The sequence below is a fragment of the Carcharhinus amblyrhynchos genome, chromosome 1 (assembly GCF_965287045.1).
Source record: "Carcharhinus amblyrhynchos chromosome 1, sCarAmb.v2.hapA, whole genome shotgun sequence".
In the NCBI taxonomy this organism is placed as follows: Eukaryota; Metazoa; Chordata; class Chondrichthyes; order Carcharhiniformes; family Carcharhinidae; genus Carcharhinus; species Carcharhinus amblyrhynchos.
Window position 1 is genome coordinate 126,704,378 of NC_137324.1, and position 23,179 is coordinate 126,727,556.

General features: G+C 42.1%; 1 protein-coding gene and 1 pseudogene across 1 annotated transcript in view; one reads left to right on the plus strand and one right to left on the minus strand.

Moving 5' to 3' along the window:
* Positions 1 to 5,650: 5,650 nt before the first annotated feature.
* Positions 5,651 to 5,881, minus strand: LOC145350272 (dolichyl-diphosphooligosaccharide--protein glycosyltransferase subunit TMEM258 pseudogene; annotated as a pseudogene).
* A 1,522-nt stretch (positions 5,882 to 7,403) lies between these two features.
* The window catches only part of tada2b (transcriptional adaptor 2B), a 177,003-nt gene continuing 161,227 nt past the window's right edge, over positions 7,404 to 23,179 (plus strand). Inside the window, exon 1 of the mRNA XM_080192249.1 lies at positions 7,404 to 9,732. Coding sequence (XP_080048375.1) covers positions 7,427 to 8,710 — 1,284 coding nt within the window. The 5' untranslated portion in view covers positions 7,404 to 7,426 and the 3' untranslated portion in view covers positions 8,711 to 9,732. The remainder of the gene's footprint in view (positions 9,733 to 23,179) is intronic.

Sequence of the window (23,179 nt, forward strand, 5' to 3'; positions counted from 1 at the left end):
GTTTCAGGTAGTGGAAATGATGGCCCAGTGATATTATCGCTCGGCTATTAATCCAGAAACCCAGATAATGTTCTGGGGACCTGGGCTCAAATCCCACCATAGCAGATGATAGAATTTGAATTCAACAAAAATATCTGGAATTAAGTGTATACTGATGACTGTGAAACTATTGTCGATTGTTGTAAAAATCCATCTGGTTCACTAATGTCCTTAAGGGAAGGAAATCTGCAATCCTTAACTGATCTGGCCTACATGTGACTCCAGAGCCACAGCAATGTGGTTTACTCTCAACTGTCCTCTGAAATGGCCTAGCAAGCCACTCAGTTGTAACAATCTCTATGAAGTCTCGATAAAGAAATGAAACCGGACGACTACCTGGCGCCGACCTAGGCACTGGAAAAGACAACGGCAAAACTAACAGCCCTGTCAACCCTGCAAAGTTACTAACATCTGGGAGCTAGTGTCAAAATTGGAAGAGCTGTCTCACAGACTATTCAAGTAACAGCCGGACATAATCATTATCACAGAATCATACCTTACAGATAACACCCCAGGTACCACTATTACCATCCCTGGATATGTCCTGAACCACTGGCAGGACATAACCCAGCAGAGGTTGTGGCACAGTGGTATACAATCAGGAGGGAGTTGCCCTGGGAGTCCTTAACATCAACACTAGACCCCATGAAGTCTCATGGCTTCAAGTTAAACATGGGCAAGGAAACCTCTTACTGGTTACCACATGCCATCCTCCTTTGGCTGATGAATCAATATTCCAATAACATTGAACAACACTTGAAGGAAGCACTGAGGTTGGCAAGGGTGCAAAATGTACTCTGAGTGGGGGATTTCAGTGTCCACCATCAAAAGTGGCTCAGCAGTAGCGCTACTGATCGAGTTGATCGGGTCCTAAAAGGATATAACTGCTAGACTGGGTCTGCAGCAGGTAGTGAGGGAACCAATAAGAGGAAATAACATCCCTGACTTCATCCTTACCAGTCTGCCGGCTGCAGATGCATCTGTCCATGACAGTATCGGCAAGAGTGACCACCACACAGTCCTTGTGGAGACGAAGTCCCGCCTTCACATTGAGAATAACCTCCATCGTGTTGTGTGACACTATCACCATGCTAAGTGGGAAACGATCTAGCAGCTCAGGACTGGGCATCCATGAAGCACTGTGGGTCACAAATAGCTGCGGAATTGTATTCCAGCACATTCTGCAACCTTATGGCCCAGCATATCCCCAGTCAATCATTACCATTAGGCCAAAGGATCAACTTTAGTTCAATGGAGAGTACAGGACGGCATGCCAGGAGCAGCAGCAAGCGTACCTAAAAATGAGGTGTCAACCTGGTGAAGCTATCAAACAGGACTACTTGCATGCCAAATGGCGAAAACAGCAAATGACAGACAGAGCTAAGCAATCAGATCTAAGCTCTGCAATCCTTCTACATCCAGCCCAGAATTTAATGTGAGTGGCTGGAGGGGAACTTTCAGGTGGTGGTGTTCCCATTTACTGCTGCTGACGTCCTTCGAGATGGAAGTGGTTGTGGGTTTGAAAGGTGGTGTCTAAGGATCTTTGGTGAATTGCTGCAGCGTATCTTGCTATACACTGCTGCTATATTTAAACAATCACAGGAGGAGGTGGCTCCACAAATATCCCCATCCTCAATGATGGAGGAGCCCAGCACATCAGTGCAAAAGATAAGGCTGAAGTATTTGCAGCAATCTTCAGCCAGAAGTGCCAAGTGGATGATCCATCTCAGCCTCTTTCAGTGGTCCCCAGCATCTCAGATGGCAGTCTCCAGTCAATTTGATTCACTCCACGTGATATCAAGAAATGGTTGGAAGCACTGGATACTGCAAAGGCTAAGGGCCCTGTTAACATTCTGGCAATAGTACTAAAGACTTGTGCTCCAGAACTTGCCACTCCCCTAGCCAAACTCCTCCAGTACAGTTACAACACTGGCATCTACCCGACAATGTGGAAAATTGCCCAGGTATGTCTTGTACACAAAAAGCAGGACAAATCCAAACTGGGCAATTACTGCCCAATCTACTCTCGATCGTTAGTAAAGTGATGGAAGGGGGTCATCAACAGTGCTTTCAAGCAGCACCTGCTCAGCAATAACTGCTCAGTGACACCCGGTTTGGGTTTCACCAGGATCAGTTACTCCTGACCTCATTACAGCCTTAGTTCAAACATGGACAAAAGAGCTGAATTCCAGAGGTGAGGTGAGAGTGACATCAAGGAGCCCTAGCAAAACTGGAATCAATGAGTATTAGGGGACAAACTCTCTGTTGGTTGGAGTCATATCTGGTACATAGGAAGATGGTTGTGGCGGTGGAGGATAAGTCATCTCAGCTCCAGAACATCTCTGCAGGAGTCCCTCAGGATTGTGTCTTAGGCCCAACAATGTACAGCTGCTTCATCAATGACTTTCAATCCATCATAAGGTCAGAAGTGGGGATGTTCGCCGATGATTGCACAATGTTCAGCACCATTCGCAACCCCTCAGATACTGAAGAAGTCCATGTTCAAATGCAACGAGATCCAGACAATATCCAGGTTTGGGCTGACAAGTGGCAAGTAACATTCGCGCCACACAAATGCCAGGCAATTACCATCACCAATAAGAGACACTCTAACCATCGCCCCTTGACATTCAAAGGTGTCATCAACCATCACTGAATTCCCCGACTGTCAACATCTTTTTAGTTACCATTGACCAGAAACTCAACTTGACTCACCACGTAAAAACAGTGGCTACAAAAGCAGGTCAGAGGCTCGGAATGCTGCAGTGACTCCCCAAAGCGTACCCACCACCTATAAGACACAAGTCAGGAGTGTGATGGAATACTCCCCACTTGTCTGGATGGGTGCAGCTCCAACAACACTCAAAAAGCTTGACACCATCCAGGACAAAGCAGCCCACTTGACTGGCACCACATCTCCAAATGTTCAATCCCTCCACCACCAACACTCAGCAGCAGCAGTGCGTACTATCCACAAGATGCACTGCAGCAATTCACCAAAGATCCTTAGACAGCACCTTCCAAACACATGAGCACTTCCATCCAGAAGGCAAATGGCAGCAGATAAATGGGATTGCCACCACTTGCAAGTTCCCCTCCAAACCACTCATCATCCTGACTTGGAAATATATGGCTGTTCCTTCGCAGTTGCTTGGTCAGAATCCTGGAATTCCCTCCCTTACGACATTGTGGGTCAACCCACAGAACATGAATTGCAGCGATTCAAGAAGGCAGCTCATCACCACCTTCTCAAGGGCAACTAGGTATGGGGCAATAAATGCTAGCCAGCCAGTGATGCCCATGTCCCAGGAATGAATGAAAAAAAAAGAAACTGAAAGCTTTGCCTTAAAAGGTGGGATGTAGGGAGTGGAAGGCGGTGATAATCATCAGATAGAAGGGGATGATCTATGAGATTGTAGGAGTTTGTGGAGGTTAGATAGATTCTGCTCTGGTATGTTTGCACTAAATTTTTCTTCTGTACAGTTTTGGTGTCCGTAACATGTACTTGTTTGCACACTTGATTTTGCATCTCAATAAGACTTCCAGGTGCTGGGAAATCCTTGTTTACGGTTCTCTAACCTCTGTTTATCTATCACAGAGGCAATTTGATTAATAGTTCAGTATAGGCTTGTGTCCTAGTTTCTGGATTGGTTTCATCTTCCTGCAGTGAAAGACAACTCCCCTTCTAATGAGTTGCTTTGTGCAGTACAATTATCAAACAAGGCATTATAAATATTGAAAATCTTGTCAGCATCTAAAAAGATAAAGAGGAGGGCTTTGCATAAGAACATTTATTAGAATTAGAAATCGGAGCAATCAAATGTACAATTCTTGGAAAACAAAGTAACTCAAAGCTGCCTGTTACCTACAAAGCATGGAAAAACAAAGTGGCAAATTGTAACAACTCAATAACGCTTGCCAGCATCGCATCAGCACTTTGCTTGCTGGTCTACATTTTCACACTCAGATAACACCTTCATTTTTAAATTCTCAACCTTATGCGTAAATCTCTTCTGGGCCTTGCTTTGTGGCCTCCTCTAGTTCTTCAATACATTTACACTCTTCCTACTCTGATCTGGCAAACACCAATTTCCATTGCACCACTGAGTTTCCTAAGCCTCCCTGCCTCTTTACATCCCTCACCTCCTTAAAATTGCTCCCTAAAATGTATCTCTGAACAAACTTTTTGTTACTTGTCCTAAAATCTCTCTATATAGTTTGGTGTCAAATTTTGCTTGTTCACCTTCCTGTGAAGTGATTTTAGGAAGTTCTACAATGTTAAAGCCACCATATGAATGCAAGATGCTGTTGCTTCCATCTCCAACCTCCCATTCCTCTCCAAAGTCATTGAACATGCGATGCCTCCCAAAGTCATGTCCATTTTTCCTGAAATTCAATGCTTCAATTCCTCCAATCAGATCTCTGGTCCTGTCACAGTACTGAAATGACCACAAAGTCACAAATAACTTTCTTTGTGACAGTGGTAATCTATCCCTTATCCTTCTCAAACTGTCTACAGACTCCACAGTTTGTGACTTGAATTCTCCTCCAATGTCTCGTCCCCAGTGTCCAGCTGGGTGGAACTTCCCTTGCTTAGCTCCATTCTTATCAATTGAATCGTAGCCAGAGAATCACCTGCAATTACCTCTCTTCCCACTCCATAGAACCCTACAGTGCAGAAAGAGGCCCTTCAGCCCATCGAGTCTGCACTGAACACAATCCCACCCAGGCCCTACCCCCATATCCTTACATATTATACCCACTAATCCCTCTAACCTACGCATCCCTGGACACTAAGGAGCAATTTCTTAGTATAGCCAATCAACCTAAGTCGCACATCTTTGGACTGTGGGAGGAAACCAGAGTACCCGGAAGAAACCCACGCAGACACAAGGAGAATGTGCAAACTCCAAACAGACAGTGACCCAAGCAGGGAATCGAACCCAGGACCCTGGAGCTGTGAATGCTGCCCATTACCTCTGGAATCCCCAAGTATCTATCCTTAGCTTCCAGTCACTTGTCATCTACATGCTACTTCTCATCAATATCGTTCAAAAACAATTTCAGATTCCAAATGTATGTGAATGAGTCAGTTCTATTGCACCATCATTTCTCTGGGCACCTCCACTGTCTCTGCTTGTTCAACAGTCAATATTAAACGAATAGGAGTTTCTTCCAATTAAATATTGGGAATACGGAAGCCGTTGCCTTAACCACCTGACAAAAGGTCCACTCTTGACTCCCGGTTCAGCTCTTTGAAGTTGAGTCAGACTGTTTGTAATTTGTGTGTTGTGATTGACACCAAATTGAGCTTCCAATCACATATCACCAACATTGCCTACTTCCAACTCAGTAACATTCAACCTTGCTGGTCTGCTGTTGAAACCCTCATTCTTGCATATGTTACCTCCAAACTTGACTGTTCCAATGATCTCTGGCCAACCTCCCAACTTCCTCCCTGCATAAACTTGTGCTCATCCATATCTCTGCTGCCTGTATTTTAATTCATTCCAAATCTTATTCATCCATCACAGCTTGCCGCCACTGGCTCCTAGATTGACAACAACTCAATGGTCCCTCATATTTTTTCCCCACACATTCCCAGCTGCTCTCATATGTAGATTTCAGTCCATAGGAGGAGGAAAAGTACTCCAATTCTTAGAAAAAGAGAAGTCACTAGGGAAATCAGCAGCCCTATGTAGATGTCCCATGTGTATTTGGTAGATGTTACCTCATATACAAAGAACCATGCGGTGAAGAACATGCCAATTACAAGAACCGATGTCAAGCATGGGAAGATGGCAGGATTGACAGGGCTTGTGTAATACGTTATACCTTCCATCCCCTGACCTGCGGCCTCCTGTTGGTATAAATGCCCTAACCCACGGCTCCTCTCCATCTCCCTCATCATCTTTTGCTCACCACCACTTTCTCAAGGGGCAAATCAGAATGGGCAATAAATGCAGACTTAGCCAGTGACACCCATGTCCTGCAAATGAGCTTTTAAAAAGCAACGAGGCTGTGCTAACCCTTCATAAAACACTTCAGGCTTCTGCTGGAGGAACATATTCAGTTCAGAGCACCACACATTTGGTAGGACATCCAGGCATTAAAGAGAGAATGCAGAGATGATTAACTAGAATGGTTCCAGAGATGGAAGTCTTGCATATATATGGAGAGCGACTAGAGAAGTTGTGGTATTCCCCTAAGAGCAGAGACTAATAAAGGGAGGTCGATAGAAATGTTCGAGATCTCGAAAGATTTGAAAAAGAAGAAATGGTTTCAGGTGGCAAAAAAGTTGGTTCTGAGAGGTCACAGATTTACAATAATCGGCAAAAGGACAAGAGGTGACATGAGGACTAAAAAAATTAATAAGACATTAAGATCTGAAATGCATTGTCTGAAAGAGTGGTGGAAGATGCACTAATAGCATAGATTTTGTGGTTAGTGGCAAACAAACAGGACTAACTGTTCATTACACTAACCTCACTCACAAGCTCTCTGAAGGCTTTTCATTGGAATTTGCAATGATTAGAAAATCATTTCATCATGGCAGCCTCTGAAAGGGACCTGTGTGAATCAGCAATAAACTCTGCATCTCCTTAACCAATCAGTTCAATGAATTCTGAGATACAGAGTTTGAAGCAGGAAATGAAGTTAGAATATGTAATTCAATATTAACTCATCTACAGAAAACTGGAGAAAGATGTAATTAAGCTAGATAAAACAGAAAAAGAAAAAACATTTAAACATTTTAAAAATCTCCAACAATGACTAAAATCTGAAAAAAATAAAACTGCAGAAGTTAATTTTCAGTGCCAAAGAGGTTGTTTGGTCATAGTTAAGCCCATTAGAAACGTACTTAGATCAGTGGTGAAGCCCTAACTTTTTCTGATGAGTTTAGTGCGTATATATCTCACAAGCTCAGCAACTATTTAATGACAGCCTGCTATTTTAATGCAAAATCCAGGCTATTCACTTTTGAAAGGGAACAGGATAAACACCTGAAATGGCAAAAGGAGCAGGGGAGTGGGACTAATTGGACTGCATTTCCAAAGTGGTTACAAAGGCATGATAGGCCAAACACCTTCCTCTATATGGCATCATCATTAGATATTTTTATGTAAAGCTGACTTTTATATGTATGCACATATCTGATTTCCATATATTCATCAGCTATTGCTGTACCTGTGAACTTTGACCTAACAAGGCTCCTTCTGACCTACTGGGCAGTGGTACATTCTGTTTCCACCCCCCTTCCAGCTCAATGTTCCTTTCCTCAGCACTCCGCCCGCCCCCCGCAGGTGGCGCCCTCGCGCGCATGCTCGAACTGTCACCGAGAGGAGGAGAAGGAGGAGCCGCCAGCGGGCGGGCGCGCGCGCGCTGCATGCGCAAGCTCGTCGCACAAATGGCGGAGCTGGGCAAGAAGTACTGCGTCTACTGCCTGGCCGACGTGACAAGCCTGCGGCTCCGCTGCACCGAGTGCCAGGACATCGAGCTGTGCCCCGAGTGCTTCTCGGCCGGCGCCGAGATCGGCCAGCACCGGCGCTGGCACGGCTACCAGCTGGTGGACGGCGGGCGGTTCACGCTGTGGGGAGCCGAGGCGGAGGGGGGCTGGACGAGCCGGGAGGAGCAGCTGCTGCTCGATGCTATCGAGCAGTACGGCTTCGGCAACTGGGAGGACATGGCCGCGCATGTGGGTGGGCGCGCGCCGCCGGAAGTGATGGAGCACTACGTCAGCATGTATATCCATGGCAACCTGGGCAGAGCGTGCATCCCGGATGCCATCCCGAACCGGGTGACTGACCACACGTGCCCCGGGGGCGGGCCCCTGTCCCCCAGCCTAACGGCTCCTTTGCCGCCGCTCGACATCAGCGTGGCCGAGCAGCAGCAGCTGGGCTACATGCCGCTGCGGGACGACTACGAGATTGAGTACCTGCAGGACGCCGAGACCCTCATCAGCGGCTTGGCCGTCAACTACGACGACGAGGAGGTGGACATCGAGCTTAAGCGGGCCCACGTTGACATGTACGTGCGCAAGCTGCGGGAGCGGCAGCGCCGCAAGAACATGGCCCGCGACTACAGCCTGGTGCCCGCCTTCCTGGGCAAGGAGAGGAAGGAGCGGCCGCTCAAGCGCAAGGTGACCAAGGAGGAGAAGGAGCTGCGCGCTAAGCTGCGGCCCATCTGCCAGTTCATGTCGGCCAAGGAGTTCGACGACTGCTTCGACAACCTGCACAAGGAGCGCACGCTGAGGGCCAAGATCCGCGAGCTGCAGCGCTACCGGCGCAACGGCATCGCCAAGACCGAGGAGTCGGCCGAGTACGAGGCGGCCCGCCACAAGCGGGAGAAGCGCAAGGAGATGAAGAACAGCGCGGGCGCCAAGCGGGGCAAAGACGAGACCGGCAAGGAGGCAGCAGCCGAATTCAGCTCCATGGAGAACCTGGCCGGCTTCGACCTGCTGTCCGAGCGGGAGAAGCTGCTGTGCAGCTCCCTCAACCTCAGCCCCACACGCTACCTGACCGTTAAGACTATCATTATCAAGGACTATCTGCAGAAAAGGCAGGGCATCCCTTCCAAGAGCCGCCTGCCCAGCTACCTCGACAAAGTCTTAAAGAAAAGGATATTGAATTTCTTAACGGAAAGCGGTTGGATCGCCCGGGACACTTCTTGATGATCTGCACTTGTTACGCGAGGGAAAACATAATTTTCATACAGCTATAGCCAAGAAGGACAAAATGGGCACGATGTCTAATCTTCAAAAAGATAGCCCGAAAGACTGTTGATTTAGTGTGCAATTGCCAGTTTGCTCCACTGGGAATTCGAATACGAGTTTTCATAGTGGAATTTGACTAAATCAAAACACACTATCTCGTTAGATAAGCTCAAGTAAGGAGAGTAAATATTAAACAAGCATTGTTTAAGACAGTCCAGGCATTGAAAGAGAACGCAACAATGACCATGAAGAGATTTGCCTGAAATGAAGGATTGTAATGTTTGGGTGCTGTCTTCAGGGTCACAACCAGGAGCTTTTCAGGCACAAATCAAAATAGTGTCATTTTAACTGGCCTAGCCTTATTCTACTGACTTAGCAGAGCAAGAACCTACTGATCCACAGATTCTTCTGGCCAGTTGGCAAGTCCTAATTTTGGCACATAGCAAAGTTATTTGCCAAAAGCCTATTGGAGGAGGAGGAAATATATTGTTGGATGATTGTGTTGAATGGATTCATTAAGGGATTTCACAATCTAGCCAACACGTTTTCTACTTAGCTGAATTTATGGCTTGCATGGAGGGTAAATCCTAGCCCAATGCAAGTTAGTGGCAGGTACCACTTTTTCTCGTGGTTTAAAAAAAAATTGTTTAGTGGACAGCTTGAAGCTTTATTCGAGGTTTAATAAGATGTGTTCAAAGTTAAGTAGTTTTTGCCGGGTTTTGGCAAAATTTGTTCACAGGAACTTTTTTTTTTAAGTGTTTCATCAGAGACACATGGGTGTACAATTCACTTCAAAGAAGTCCTTTGATGTAATTTAAAAATGTAGACTTCTGAATGATCTTGCTTCACTCTTGCTAGAAAGCTCAAAGGAAATCTTGAGAATTAGGTCACAATTCAACAGGACTCATGAACAACGGTTCATTTCATAATGGATCAGTGACAGTAGATTGACTGCTAGTTAAAGTGTAATGTTTAAACAGGTATGTGTGCCCACTTTTAAGCGTCTTGTGCATATTCTACAAATTGCCTTCCAAGAAATCTTTGTATAAAATAGTTGAATTTTCTTAAGTTATTAAGTTGGAGTACTGATTACTTATTTTGCCATTTATTGTTACTCTTGATTGTATTTTGGCTGTAAGCTTTTAAAACTCTTTATTTCTCAGATATTTAATATTCTCTTTGCTGCCCCTATAACAAGCACTGTTCCTCCCCTCTCACTTTAGAAGCCTGGCAACTGACCCATTTAGTGCCAATTGTATTAATATCTGACAGTATCATCAGTTGATCCTTACTGAGTTATTTTTCTCCTGCACGATGAAGTAGCTCACCTTTGCTCAGTGCCTTTCCCAATGTGACCCGACTGAAAAAGGGACCTACCGTGTTGGTTGGCAAAAACAATCATATGTTAAACAACACAAAACAAAAGATGCTGGAAAATCTCAGGCTCATCTGATAGCATCTTTGGAAATAACAACAGCTAAAGTTTCAACTTGAAATGTTAACTCTGTTCTCTTATGCTGTCAGACTTGCTGAGATTTTCTAGCATCTTCTGTTTTTCGTTTTAGATTCCAGCATCCACAGTAATTTTCTTTTATCATCTCCATGCCTTAAGTTAAAACATCATGGAACGGAATTGGTGGGATTGCAAACTTTTAAGAAAAGAAACATCGTATTTGTTTAAAATTAAGGGCTGATTGTCAATAATAGCAAATTGCCATTGAACTGCTTATGTGCAACAAAATTACATACCTAGTCCAGTACACACATTTGGGAAATATATTGCAATGTAACAAAAACAGCATAACTTTTGAAAGTTACTTAGTGATAGCAGGTGTTTGGTTTGTGTAGTTTTTGTTTAAGTGATGTGCCATGTACAGAAGATTGCATTTTTCAATTCAGTTGGGGAGATTGCATTTTTACTTTTACGTGGGAGGGGAAAAATATAAAGGCAATACAAAACTTATGGAACTGACTTTACTAGATACTGAAGTGAGCGTGAAAAAGATTTAAAAAGTGATGACTAACATAGTCAAGGATATTTGGTACAAACAGTTTACTGTCACTTACACAGTTGATACAATGAGTACTGCTTACTTGATTTCAAGTAGCCTATCTACTTTTAGCCTTTCTTTTCAAGATATAAAATTGTAGATGTTAATATGAAAGAGGACTGTTGAACCAAACTTCATCAGTGGTACCTCTTTCAGAAATTCTGAAGGACATCCTTTTTGTTTATGTGGCAGTTTCTCTACTGAAAGTTTTGAGTCCTTGCTGTGGATATAATTCACAGGGTAAGGTTCTACTAGTACTTTGGCAAAGGGGCTTTTGTTATGTCAATCAAATGGACTGAGACCGTTGTACTATTCTTGCTGAAATTAGCTAAATCAGAACGGACTGAATCAAATCCGTGATCTCTGACTTATGCAGGTCAGCTTCTGTCTTCATCAGTTGAACTGTTGGACAACTTTTGCTGTTCATTAATTGCAGAACCAACTTGAAAGGTGCTGCATGGCATCACAATGAATGTGAATGAACCTGTAGTTGGAATGTGACAAGATTATTCGTATCTTGGTCAGGGTCAAATACACTATACTCTCTGTAAATCCTGTAAGGTGGTTATTTGTAATAAATCTTTTTATGGAATAAAGGCAGAAGAATGTTAGTCTATTGCAATAGATTTTGGGAAAATTATGGTTCTTAGAAGAAAATTTAACACTTCAACAACACGAGTATTTGAGGTTAAAGAATAATATCCTTACAATGGCTGGAAATTCCTTGATTCCCCACCCCGCACCAACGAAAAGCCTGATTTTCTTTTTCTTTAAATTAGCGCAATGTGTGGATGAATTTCTAGTCATGCTTGACAATGCTGAACAGTTACTTTATGCTAATACAGTCCAGAATAGACAAACAAATTAATTCCTGACTATTTATTTGATGTTGGATGACCATGTCCACAACCAGAAAGGATATTATTTATTTGTATTTTATCCCTGACCAACCTCAGTAAATCATGGCTTGTAAGTCTACCTTTAAAGTTTTGAAATATCCTCCTAATATCCTTGACCTATATGTTGAGTATGTAAAATGTGAACTATCTCAGGGTGTAGGTGGTTATTGTTTTGTTTTAAAAACATATTTCAAATCATAATGCCAGTAATTCAAATTAAATCAGTATGTCATGTATTTGATAGAATTGTTTGAACCACAATCATAATGTCTAAACATTCAAATTCATCATCTTTGGCATCCAACATTGAATTTATCAAATTCATCCTGAGTCACTTTGGCTATGACATCATTGTAAGGATCCCACTCTGGATCAGATGTAGTGCTTTCTGTTTCATTCCTCTGCAGCTTCCTCCCCATTCATTGAATTGGATATTCCACATTTCTTGTCTTTTGGAAAATCTGGCAGTTTGTGCATTAATAGCATCTCAACATTTTAATAATGATATCTCCCAAAACATTAGGTGGAACAGCACACGTGTTTCCACCCTTTGTGAAACTGGCTCCTCCATCAAACATCCACTTTTTGCATTTGTTGCTGGATTGGCATTTAATTTGGCCCAATTAAGTGTGAATATCTGCATTGCGTTGCATTGATATAACCATGCTCATTTTACAGGACCCATGCTGATGCATATGCTCAAGATCAGTCCAGTGGCAGGTCCCTGTTGCCATGTCACACTTGCAGTTGAGCATCATCTTCATGGCAGATTCCTTCTTCCTTTCTTGTACTAGTTTTTCACTGACAATTTCCTCACTGTAGCACAGTTATATGATGAATCAACAAATATTACAAATTTTAGCTTGAAAACTGCTTCACATTCATTCCTTTTGTAGCAGGACCCACTTCTGTTCATCTATGTATGGTCTCTTTGTGGGAATGTCTTAAAGTTTTATGCATCTTGGCAACATCTGTTTGATTCCATATGCTGATAAATTTTTGAGCTGAAAAATTGAGGCCTACTCCTAATGTGTGTATAGGCCTAAGTTTGCATTTTGGAGCTGAAAGCCTTTTACGCAGGGTCAACTTATACGCTGCAAACTATGGTACAAATTTTGTATAAAATTCAAGTGCCTGTTTTATCTATGTGGTTTTTAAACTTTGTTAGGCACCATGTTGGGATTAATAAACTACATATGTGAATAATTTGCAGCAAAGAAAAATGAAAACCTGATAGTGAAAGATAAAGTTAAGATATAATGTAAATCAGATCAAGTTGTAGATAGCGGTAAGTGTATTGCTCAGCAAGTGAGCAATGGCTAGGATTATGTTGCAAGGCTAGAACACTGGGAATGGATGAACTGTCTTCTGTTCAGTCGACAAGTTGATTGAATCCCAAAAAGATGCTATTCCTTTCCTTTTACCATTTTGTTGGACCTTTTTTATTAGTTTCACATTAGTCTTTATTGCTTTTCATATAAACAAGATGGCATGTCCGCAACATTGATGTTGGACCAAAGCTCTGCAACAAAGGCATCATTCAGTGTAACACTGAGACAGGCCAGAAGGTCACTACTTGAATTCCTGCTTTCTGCTGAATTTATTGATTTCACCTTGTGTAGGAGATGGGCTCTGTTACATTTGACTTTAATGTCCCTAAGAGGGGAAAATTGACGATGGTTCCTTTATTCAGTAACCCATCCTGCAGAAGTGTTAAGTGTATGGATATTGAGAACAATCAGAATCGGCCTTGATTCTAATACTTTCTGCTGTTGAGTAACCCACTGATACTGTGTTGGACCAGAAAATACAGCCTTTTTGGGTGAGTTAACAGTAGATAGCAAGGGATCAAAGCTGGCAGAAGAAAGAGAAGCATACAGTTAATGTTAAAAATGTCTAATTTAGTCATTGGTTATATTTAGTGTTGTTATTCTTTGTACTTTGCTGATAAAAGTAGAAAGACCCTTGTGCAACCGTCTGAGATGTTAAATACAGTCCTTCCTGAGTTGTAATTCCATTTGTATGGATCAAAGTATTATTTTGCTCTCAGGTTGGTAGATACAACCCATTCCCAATTTCAGTGGCCCTCCCAGATCAGTAAAGAGCTGGCAATAATCTGGCAATTTCATTCAGAGATTGAAAGGCTGATTGGCAAAAACAAAATGGAAATGTGAGCTTGAGGTCAAGGAATATTGTGCCTAGGTAGAGGGAGCTTTGCACAATATCGACCCATTATTATGTCTGAACTGAGTGTTTGTGGGCACTGGGTGGAAAATGACCCACTTGCTATATCGAAATGTCTCATTTTGGTGGCTATCCATAAAATTTGCCAGCAGCATGTAGTTTTAATAAGTTAAGGGAAGAGTGTTGGTGTATATATTAATGGACTCGTCGGTAATTGTAGCATTAATTCTGGGCACAGTACATTAGGAGGATAAATTAGAATGGGAAAGTTATTGTGCTGTTCATTTTATGCAGTCTCCAGCATTTGGAATTCATGGTGAAACTTCAAATACATTCCTAGTTTTTAGTTACTTTATTACATCTGGAATTTTCACTCTCTTCAGCTTATCTTGGTTGCCATTTCTGAAGTAATTAGTATTCAGGGATGATTATGTTTGAAAATAAATGAGTTTTTGGTTTGTGTGTTGCAGATACAGTGCCTTTCTTTGCTAGAGCTCTTTATCGCAAGTAAGTTCCATTTGGTGTATAATGTGAGATAATTACTTTTTATGGATGATGGGATTGAGTTCTTATTGAAGTAATGATGCTGGGCCTGCTTGTTTGACATTAGAGAATTTTAGAGAAAAATTAAAGCTGTTAAAATCTGTATGGGATATTTAAAATGTACATCTGACTAATTCAGCTGATGATTAGAATGACTGCCAGAGTGAAGATAAAGCCATTTAGTTGAACTATTGTTTAGTCACTTATATTCTGTGATGCTTTATCTTTTCTTAGCCTGATGTGAAGAGCTTTGTAGAACCCACAGGTTTATAGCACAATGAGATATGCATGTGTTTAAGCATGGGGAGGTGATGACTCTAGCTTTGGATAAATTGTGTGCATCTCCTGCTTTCAAAAAAAGTTCTATATTTTATCCAACTTTTTTTTACCTAAGCTTTTTGATTTGGTATCTTGAGGGTTTAATTTCATATTTCCTCATGATGGTAAAAATTACAATCATATTGCTTTTCTAGGCTAATCAGGATTCTTTATGCAGCACAAGAATATAATGTTCAAAAATATAGTGACAAAGAAACTTTTATTTGAATTTTTATTAACAGTGAACAAATTGTTTTTTTCATTTTGTATTGTTTCAAAATCCTTTGTATTCCTTTGAAGTGGAAATGGAGGCTCAGATCTCTGGTTTACAGTATTTCACCCTAACCACTGTTCTTGTAGCAGCAAAGCAGAGTGAGGACTTTTCTGTATACACTGTAGCAACTAATCAGATTTCTTGTTCCTAATTATTCCCAGTATCTATTTATTTATTCTTTTTGCTGTTTAATTACATTATTTTTGTAAATACAAATGATGCACGGTGGTTATGAAATGGGTTTTTGTGACCCTTTGGGGAATATTAGTAGTGATCAGAACCTTTCCTGTCTTTTGCAAAGACGAAAAGCTATCAGATGTCTTGTTAAGAAAATTTGGAGGAAGTAACAGTATATTTTTACTTCTAAAGTCTTTTTTTTCCTATTAAAAGCACCTTTTGAAATACATTACTATGTTCATCATTTAATGTTTAGAAAAAGTGGATTATTTTTATAAATTTGTACTGCTGGACATTCAAGAGGTGAAGTAGACTTGCAAAGAGTTACGGGGCACTTCTTAAATGGACAATACTCTTTTGAGTCAATTCACTTTTTTTGGTACATTTGAGTTTTAAATTTTGTTGCAGAAATGCTACTTGTAGTTGATACAGATGAATTAAAACCCATTTTTCAGCCTGTCTGTGTATCTGTATTTTGGAGTGAATGTTAATGCATTTAAGGTAGCATTTTGAGAAAAGGCGGTGAGTGCTGAGTAAGACACTAAGCTTAAAAGTGGGTGCTCAATGTTTATAGCAGTGCATTCATTTTGTTTGGTATTGCTTGTGAGCAAAATTACTGTTAAATTTGTCCATGGCTACTATTAAAAATGCATGATAAAATGAATGTGTTCTAAAGTTACTTACGCCACCTGTATTTTGCAAAGAAAGGTTGTTCTAATAGCTTAGCAAGTGAATATCACAGTCTTGGCATTTCTTCACCTTTGATTCTCAAGGGCCTCCCATTCTCTGCATATGGGTGACCTGGCAAGGTTGGCATTTATTGTCCATCTCTCGGTGCCTTTGAAAAGTTGGTAAGCGTCTGCCTTGAGCCGTTGCAGTCAGATTTGGTGATGTTGCTGTGTAGGGAGTTCCAGAATTTTGATTTTAAATGGTCAGCGGTCAGTTTAATGTTTTAGAATATCTTCACTTCAATGTAGTGTTCACCTTGAGAAAAGATTTGGGAAGGGTCCTGAATGTATCTTTCTTTTTTGAATGTGTAGCATTTCTCTTGGTCACCCTAAGCTCCTGTTTTATAACCACCAAAATCTTACTCAGTTAGCAAATGCGTGTGCAATTTATTTCGACTTATTGTGTTTTGTGTGTAGCTACTGCATAAAACAAAGGTAGCAGCTGATTTTTGCAATATTGCTCTAACATGATTAAATTATCCTTTGGATTGCCTTGAATTTTCTGACCAATCTGAGACTTGTAAAAAAAAGTATAATCATTTGAAAGAGAACTAAATAGGGTTATCTTTTGAGATAAATTGGGTGGTGTGATTATTAAGTATCAGGTGCAGCAAGAAATAATTTATTTGGTATTCTGAATTTAATATGTTGGTTTTCAAACCACTTTTTAATTTTATTTTTATTGTATAAATTGGTAATATCTGTTAGGCTAATGAAACAATAGGTTAACTTTACCAAACATTTTTCGAGTTTCTTACCTATCCCCATAGTCAGCCTTCCACCCCCTCCCCCTGCCAAATATGCAAATCTGTACACCAACTAACCGGAAGGATTGGTGTGTGCTTACTAGCTTACTTACCTACCTGATCTGTATCTCTTTTATCATTCGAGTTATGTTCTTTATTTTTAACAAACAACATGCAAGCCAGAAAGTCTCAAGTGGTTCCTGGTGTCTGATTTCAGTTGCAGTGCTACAGATGGCCTCGGTTGGCAATAAATGTCAGCCATGCCAGTGACACCAGAATCCCCAAAAAAAATTGAATTTAAATAACATTTGACTCATCAAGATTCTCACAATGTGGACACTTCGTGGGGGGGGGGGTGGAGTAGTGGATCACTGCTAGTGGCTAGACCATTCTTAGCCAGACTCAGCACAAGCAGGAAGGCAGACAGTTGATTTAAAAAATGAAATCTAGTATAGTACAGTGGTAACTAAACTGCTATTTTTTAATTCTTAGCTGGATTGTTGGATTTTTCCCTAAGTGCAGGACAATTGGATAATTACATTTTTGTAATAAAAATAGTTTGTTGCAGAAGTGATCATTGTTTATTGTATACGTATAAAGTGTCTGTAATTTTATACAGAAGAACCCTACTTTAGAAAAATAAAGAATGTTCAACAAGGTATCTTGCTGTAATATTGTAAATCTGTTGCACTGCTTGTGTAGCATATAATAAGGCTTCTGATAAGAGCCAAGCTTACAGGAAGACTTTAGGATGACTCTGAACCATGTTGCCCATGTCAAGCCTCCTCCCTCCCTCACTTTTTTTCAGGGAAGGAAACTTAATTTAAATCATTGTGTGGCCTATAGACTCTGTTTGCAGAAAACTTGAACCATTTTCATGGACCCAGCAGTCTCAGGGATGCAGCCTATGATTTCTGCCCATTCATTTTACTCATGATGCATGCTGTCCAAATTCAGCTTCCCACTAACATTGTGGAATCACCTCTAATATCCTGTAAGGAACAAACAGAATGGCACTTTATATAATACACCTGTCAACACCGCAAAGATGTTAAATGTTGGTGAAACAGTTTGAACAGCAGTGATGTGGAGATGTGTGGTGTCTATTCTGTACACAATATTATCTGATAAACGTTGAAATGAAGACCAGTGCCTGAGACACTGGAAGAAATGCCTGCCTCTTTTAAAATCTTGATTCACTCAACCACATTCTGGGGAATGGTTTAAAGTCTCAAAGTCTACAGATGGGATAGGGTAGAAATTCATCTTGTGCTATGTTCACTGCGGTGAATTGAATATAAGATGCTGCATAAAGCAAGTGATCATTCCAATATTGTCCATTTTGCACCACTGCCCAAGACAAATTGCTATCCCTACAGGTCATGATAAGGCTAGGATTGGATAAGCAGAAATCTGCAGCTAAATATTGGGAAGATAGAAGCCATTGTTTGGTCCCTGCCTCTAGCCACTTTGAGACTAAACCACATCATTTGAAATCTGCAGTCCTACTTTATCCTGAGATAAACATCCACTATTGACATCTCTAACCCCCTCCAGCTCCAAAACCCTCTGGGATCTTAGTGCTTCTCAAATTCAGGCTTCTTGTGCATGTACTACTTTCATTGCTCCACCATTATTGGCCACACCTTCAGCTACTAAGAGAGGAGCATGATCACTTGAAAACGAGGGTGAGGATTTTTTAAATTGAGGTGATGTTAGATCAGGAACCAATAGAACAAAGAAAAATACAGCTCCAGAACAAGCTCTTCAGCCCTCCAAGCCTGTACTGATCATGATGCCCTAACTAAGCTTTAAAAAAAACCTGCCGTTACTTGATCTGTATCCCTCTATTCCCTATTCACGTACCCTTCCACGTGCCTCTTAAATGTTGCAAATGTGCCTGCTTCCACCACCACTGGCAGTATGTTTCAGGCTCCCACCACTCTGCGTGAAAAACTTCTCCTGCACATCTGCCTTAAACTTTCCCTCTCTCACAATGAGCCTGTGCCCCCTTGTAATTGACACTTCTGCCCTGGGAAAAAGACTCTTGACTATCCACCCTGTCTGTGTCTCATAGTTTTGCAGCTACCTATCAGATCTCCCCTCAGCCTGTCTTTCTAGTGAAAACAATCCTAGTTTTATTCAGTCTCTTAGCAAACACCCTAAAGACCTTCTTTGCACTCTCTTCGTAGCTTTCACATCCTTCTGGTAGTGTGGCGATCAGAACTGCATGCAATACTCCAAATACAATCTAACTAAGGTTTTATATAGCTGTAACATGATTTGCCAACTCTTGTACTCAATGCCCTGGCTGATGGAGTCAAGCATGTCATGCTTTCTTAATCATCTTGGCCACCTGTGTTGCCACATTTAGGGAACTGTGGACCTGCATGCCTAGATATCTCTCAGTTAATCTTCCTAAGTGTTATGCCATTTATAGCATAATTCACAACTAAATCTGATCTTCAAAGATGCATCCACCTCACATTTGTCTGGATTAAACTCCATCTGTCATTTCTAACCTCAAGTCTCCAATCTATCTATATCCTTTTGTATCATCTGACAATCCCTGGCACTGTCAGCAACTCCACCAATCTTCATGTCAACCACAAACTTACTAATCAAACCACCCACATTTTCCTCCAGATCATTTGTATGTGCTACAAACACCAGAGGTCCCAGCACCTGCGTTGCTACTTTTAGGGAACTGTGGACCTGCATGCCCAGATCCTTGCGGAACACCACTTAGTTACAGATTTCCGTTCTGAAAAACACTTTTCCACCACTTTGTCTTCCATGACCAAACCACTTTTGTATCTAGCCCGAATCCAAGTGATTTTAGTTTTTAGACCCATCTGTCATGTGTAACGTTGTCAAATGCCTTGCGAAAGTCTATATAAACTACGTCCATACCCCTTCCCTCAATTATCTTTGTCACCTCTTCAGAAACACTCAATCAAGTTAGTGAGTCATGATCTTTCCAAAACCATGCTGCCTGTCACTTAACTCCATTTTTTTTCTAAATGTGCATATATCCTGTCCCTCAGTACCTTCTCCAAAAGCTTCCCCACCACTGATGTCAGGTTCACCAGCCTATAATTTCCTGGATTATCCCTGCTTCCTTCCTTAAATAAGGGAACAACATTGGCTATTCTCCAGCCCTCTGAAGCCTTGCCTGTGGTCAAAGAGGATGTGAAGATACCTGTTAAGACCCTAGCTATTTCTCCCCTTGCCTCCCACAACCTAGGATGGATCCCATCCAACCCTGGAGACTTGACTGCCTTAATGCAATTTAGGATATGTGCTACAAACTCCTTCGATTATATTCACATTCACTAGAGCATTCACAAACCGATCCCTGACCTCAACATCTGTCATATTCTTCTTGGTGTATACTGATACAAAGCACTCATTAAGAATCTTGCCCATTCCCTTACCATTTATATAGATGATCTGGAGGAGGGAACCGAGTGCAGGGTGTCGAAATTTGCTGATGACACCAAGATTGGGGGAAAGGCAAATTGTGCGGAGGGTGTGGAGAGTCTGCAGAAGGATCTAGATAGGCTGGGCGAATGGGCCAGGAAATGGCAAATGGAATTTAATGTTGGCAAGTGTGAGGTGGTCCACTTTGGTAGGAAGAATGGTAGGAAGGACTATTACTTACGTGGCGAAAAACTGCAGCAGGCGACGGTGCAGAGGGACCTCGGGGTCCTTGTGCATGAGTCGCAAAAACCCAGCTTGCAGGTGCAGCAGGTGGTCAGGAAGGCAAATGGGATGCTGGCCTTCATAGCGAGGGGGATTGAATATAAAAGTAGGGAGGTCTTGCTGCAGCTGTATAGGGCATTGGTGAGGCCGCAGCTGGAGTACTGTGTACAGTTTTGGGCGCCGCACCTGCGCAAGGATATTTTGGCCCTGGAGGGAGTGCAGAGGAGGTTTACTAGGCTGATACCGGAGTTGAGGGGATTGAGCTATGAGGAGAGGCTGAATAAACTAGGCTTGTACTCGTTAGAGTTTAGAAGAATGAGGGGAGATCTCATTGAGACGTATAAGATGATGAATGGGATGGATAGGATAGAGGTGGAGAGACTCTTCCCGCTCAAAAAAGACAGTAGGACTAGGGGGCACAGCCTCAAGATAAAGGGGAGGCGGTTTAGAACGGAGTTGAGGAGGAACTTCTTCACTCAAAGGGTGGTGAATCTCTGGAATTCTCTGCCCGTTGAAGTGGTGGAGGCTGCCTCGCTAAATATTTTTAAGAAGCGGGTTGATGGGTTCTTGATAAGAGAGGGGATTAAGGGTTATGGGGAGAGGGCGGGAAAGTGGAACTGAGCTACAACAGATCAGCCATGATCTTATTGAATGGCGGGGCAGGCTCGAAGGGCTAGATGGCCTACTCCTGCTCCTATTTCTTATAACTTCCCTCCATTGTCCTTGAGTGGGCTTACTTTTCTCTTACTACCCTCTTGTTCCTGATATATGCATAAAAAGCCTTGGGTTTCTCCGTGAACCTGATTCTAAAGACTCTTCATGGGTACTTTAAGTCTTAATTTTGAGTTTAAGTTCCTTCCTACTTTCTCTATTTTCCTCAAGGGCTTTGTCAGTTTTTAGTTGCCTAGACCTATCGTATGCTTCTTTTTGACCAAACTTACAGTTTTCCTTGTTATCCATGGTTCCTGCATCCATTCCCCCTCCTTTTGGGGAGCTGCCCCCTTATTCTTTGTCCTAATGTAATTTGAGTTTGTTTATTTGGTTTGACCTGAAAGACACACACCCCCCGCCATGGTTCCTGCATCCTGCCATTTCTATCCTTCAATCAACTGGCCTTTAAAAGCCTCCCACATACCAGATGTAGATTTGCCCTCAAATAACCATTCCCAAACCACATTCCCCAGTGTAAGTCAGTTAGCACAGACGATGGGTGAATGGAACTTAGTGCCAATTAGGATAGCGGGTAGAGTTTTGGATGAGCTCAAGTTTAATAGAAAAGTGCAGGGTGTTTTATGTTTATCTATTAGTCACAAATAGGCTTACATTCACAGTGCAATGAAGTTACTGTGAAAATTCCCAAGTAGCCACACTCCAGTGCCAGTTGAATACACTGGGGGAGAATTTAGCATAGCCAATTCACCTAACCTGCATACCTTTGGACTGTGGGAGGAAACCCACACAGACACGGAGAATGCACAAACTCCACACAGACAGTGACCCAAGCCAGAAATCAAATCTGGATCTCTGGCGCTGCGTGACACCATGCCACCCAGGAGGTCTGGAGAAAATTGTAATTGTCCATCCTGGAGATAACCAAATCATAAAGGGTTTAAGCAGCAGGTTTTTAAAAGGTGAATTCGAACAATGTTATGGAAGCAGATTTAGAGAATCCTGGCGCTAGAGAGGAATATGGGATCAGAATGTCAGATTGGCTAAAAGAAAAATGCCAAGATTGAGTGATCTGGTTTAACGCCATTGATATAGGGGAGGAATAGCATCTGTGGCTCAGGGATGTGATTGTGGGGATAAAAGATGATTGCTTTGATCTTCCAAATATTTGAAGGAAGTCCTATATTGGATTCAAAAAAGCAGTGCAACAAATCTGAGGTAGTGAAAGGGTCAGAGCTGTGATGAGGGTGAGCTGGGTGTTAACAGGCTACATCTCAAACCTGACATTTTTGGATCTTACTGACGGGCAGCATGTTGATAGGCCAAATGTAGATCCTTGGTGTCTCCTGAGCTACTGGTGTGGAAAGAAGGAGTCATTGTAGATGATTATCTGACTATGATTGAAAAGGGAAAAAAACCAACAGAGGGCTGTCTCACCCAGCCCTGTAGTAGATGATGATGTTGGGGGGGGGGAGGGAGGGTTGGGGCATTGTTGGGGACAACCATATCAATTGCTGTAGTCAGGTTAAGAAGGATGAAGAGGGATCATTGACTAATGTCACAATGCAATAGGATGTAGTGTGTAATTTTGATGTGACAAGGGGGGAATCCTGAATGGAGTTCAAGCACGGAGTTACTGGAAAGATACTTTGATTTTGGAGGGGGCAATATATTCGAGGATTTTCTGGAGGAAAAGGAGATTGGTGATGGGTCAAAGGTCGCTTTTTGTTTAGATGAGTGGTGATGCTGGTAGATTTGAAGTGGGGGACACTAACCAAGGAGACAAAATGGTTAACTTATGTGGGGCTTGGAAGGAAAGTTTGATGGCCAGTGGTTTGGTGGGAATTGGGTTGAGGGAACAGGAGGTGGGTCTCTTAGTTGAGATGAGCTCAGGGTGCATGAGGGAAATATAGAAACAAGAGAAAGATGCAAATTCAAGCCAATGGCAGAGATTGAGAAATCTTGGAAGTTTTGTTTACTAGGTTATGAGAAGAGAGGGAAATGACAGTCAAAACTGAACAAATGCTGTCACTCTTGCTGACCCAGAAATAGACTAAATATTGTACTTTCTCATACGTTGTTCCAGCAGTGATGATTGAACGAGAGGTTTAAGGTCATGAATACGTGAGATTT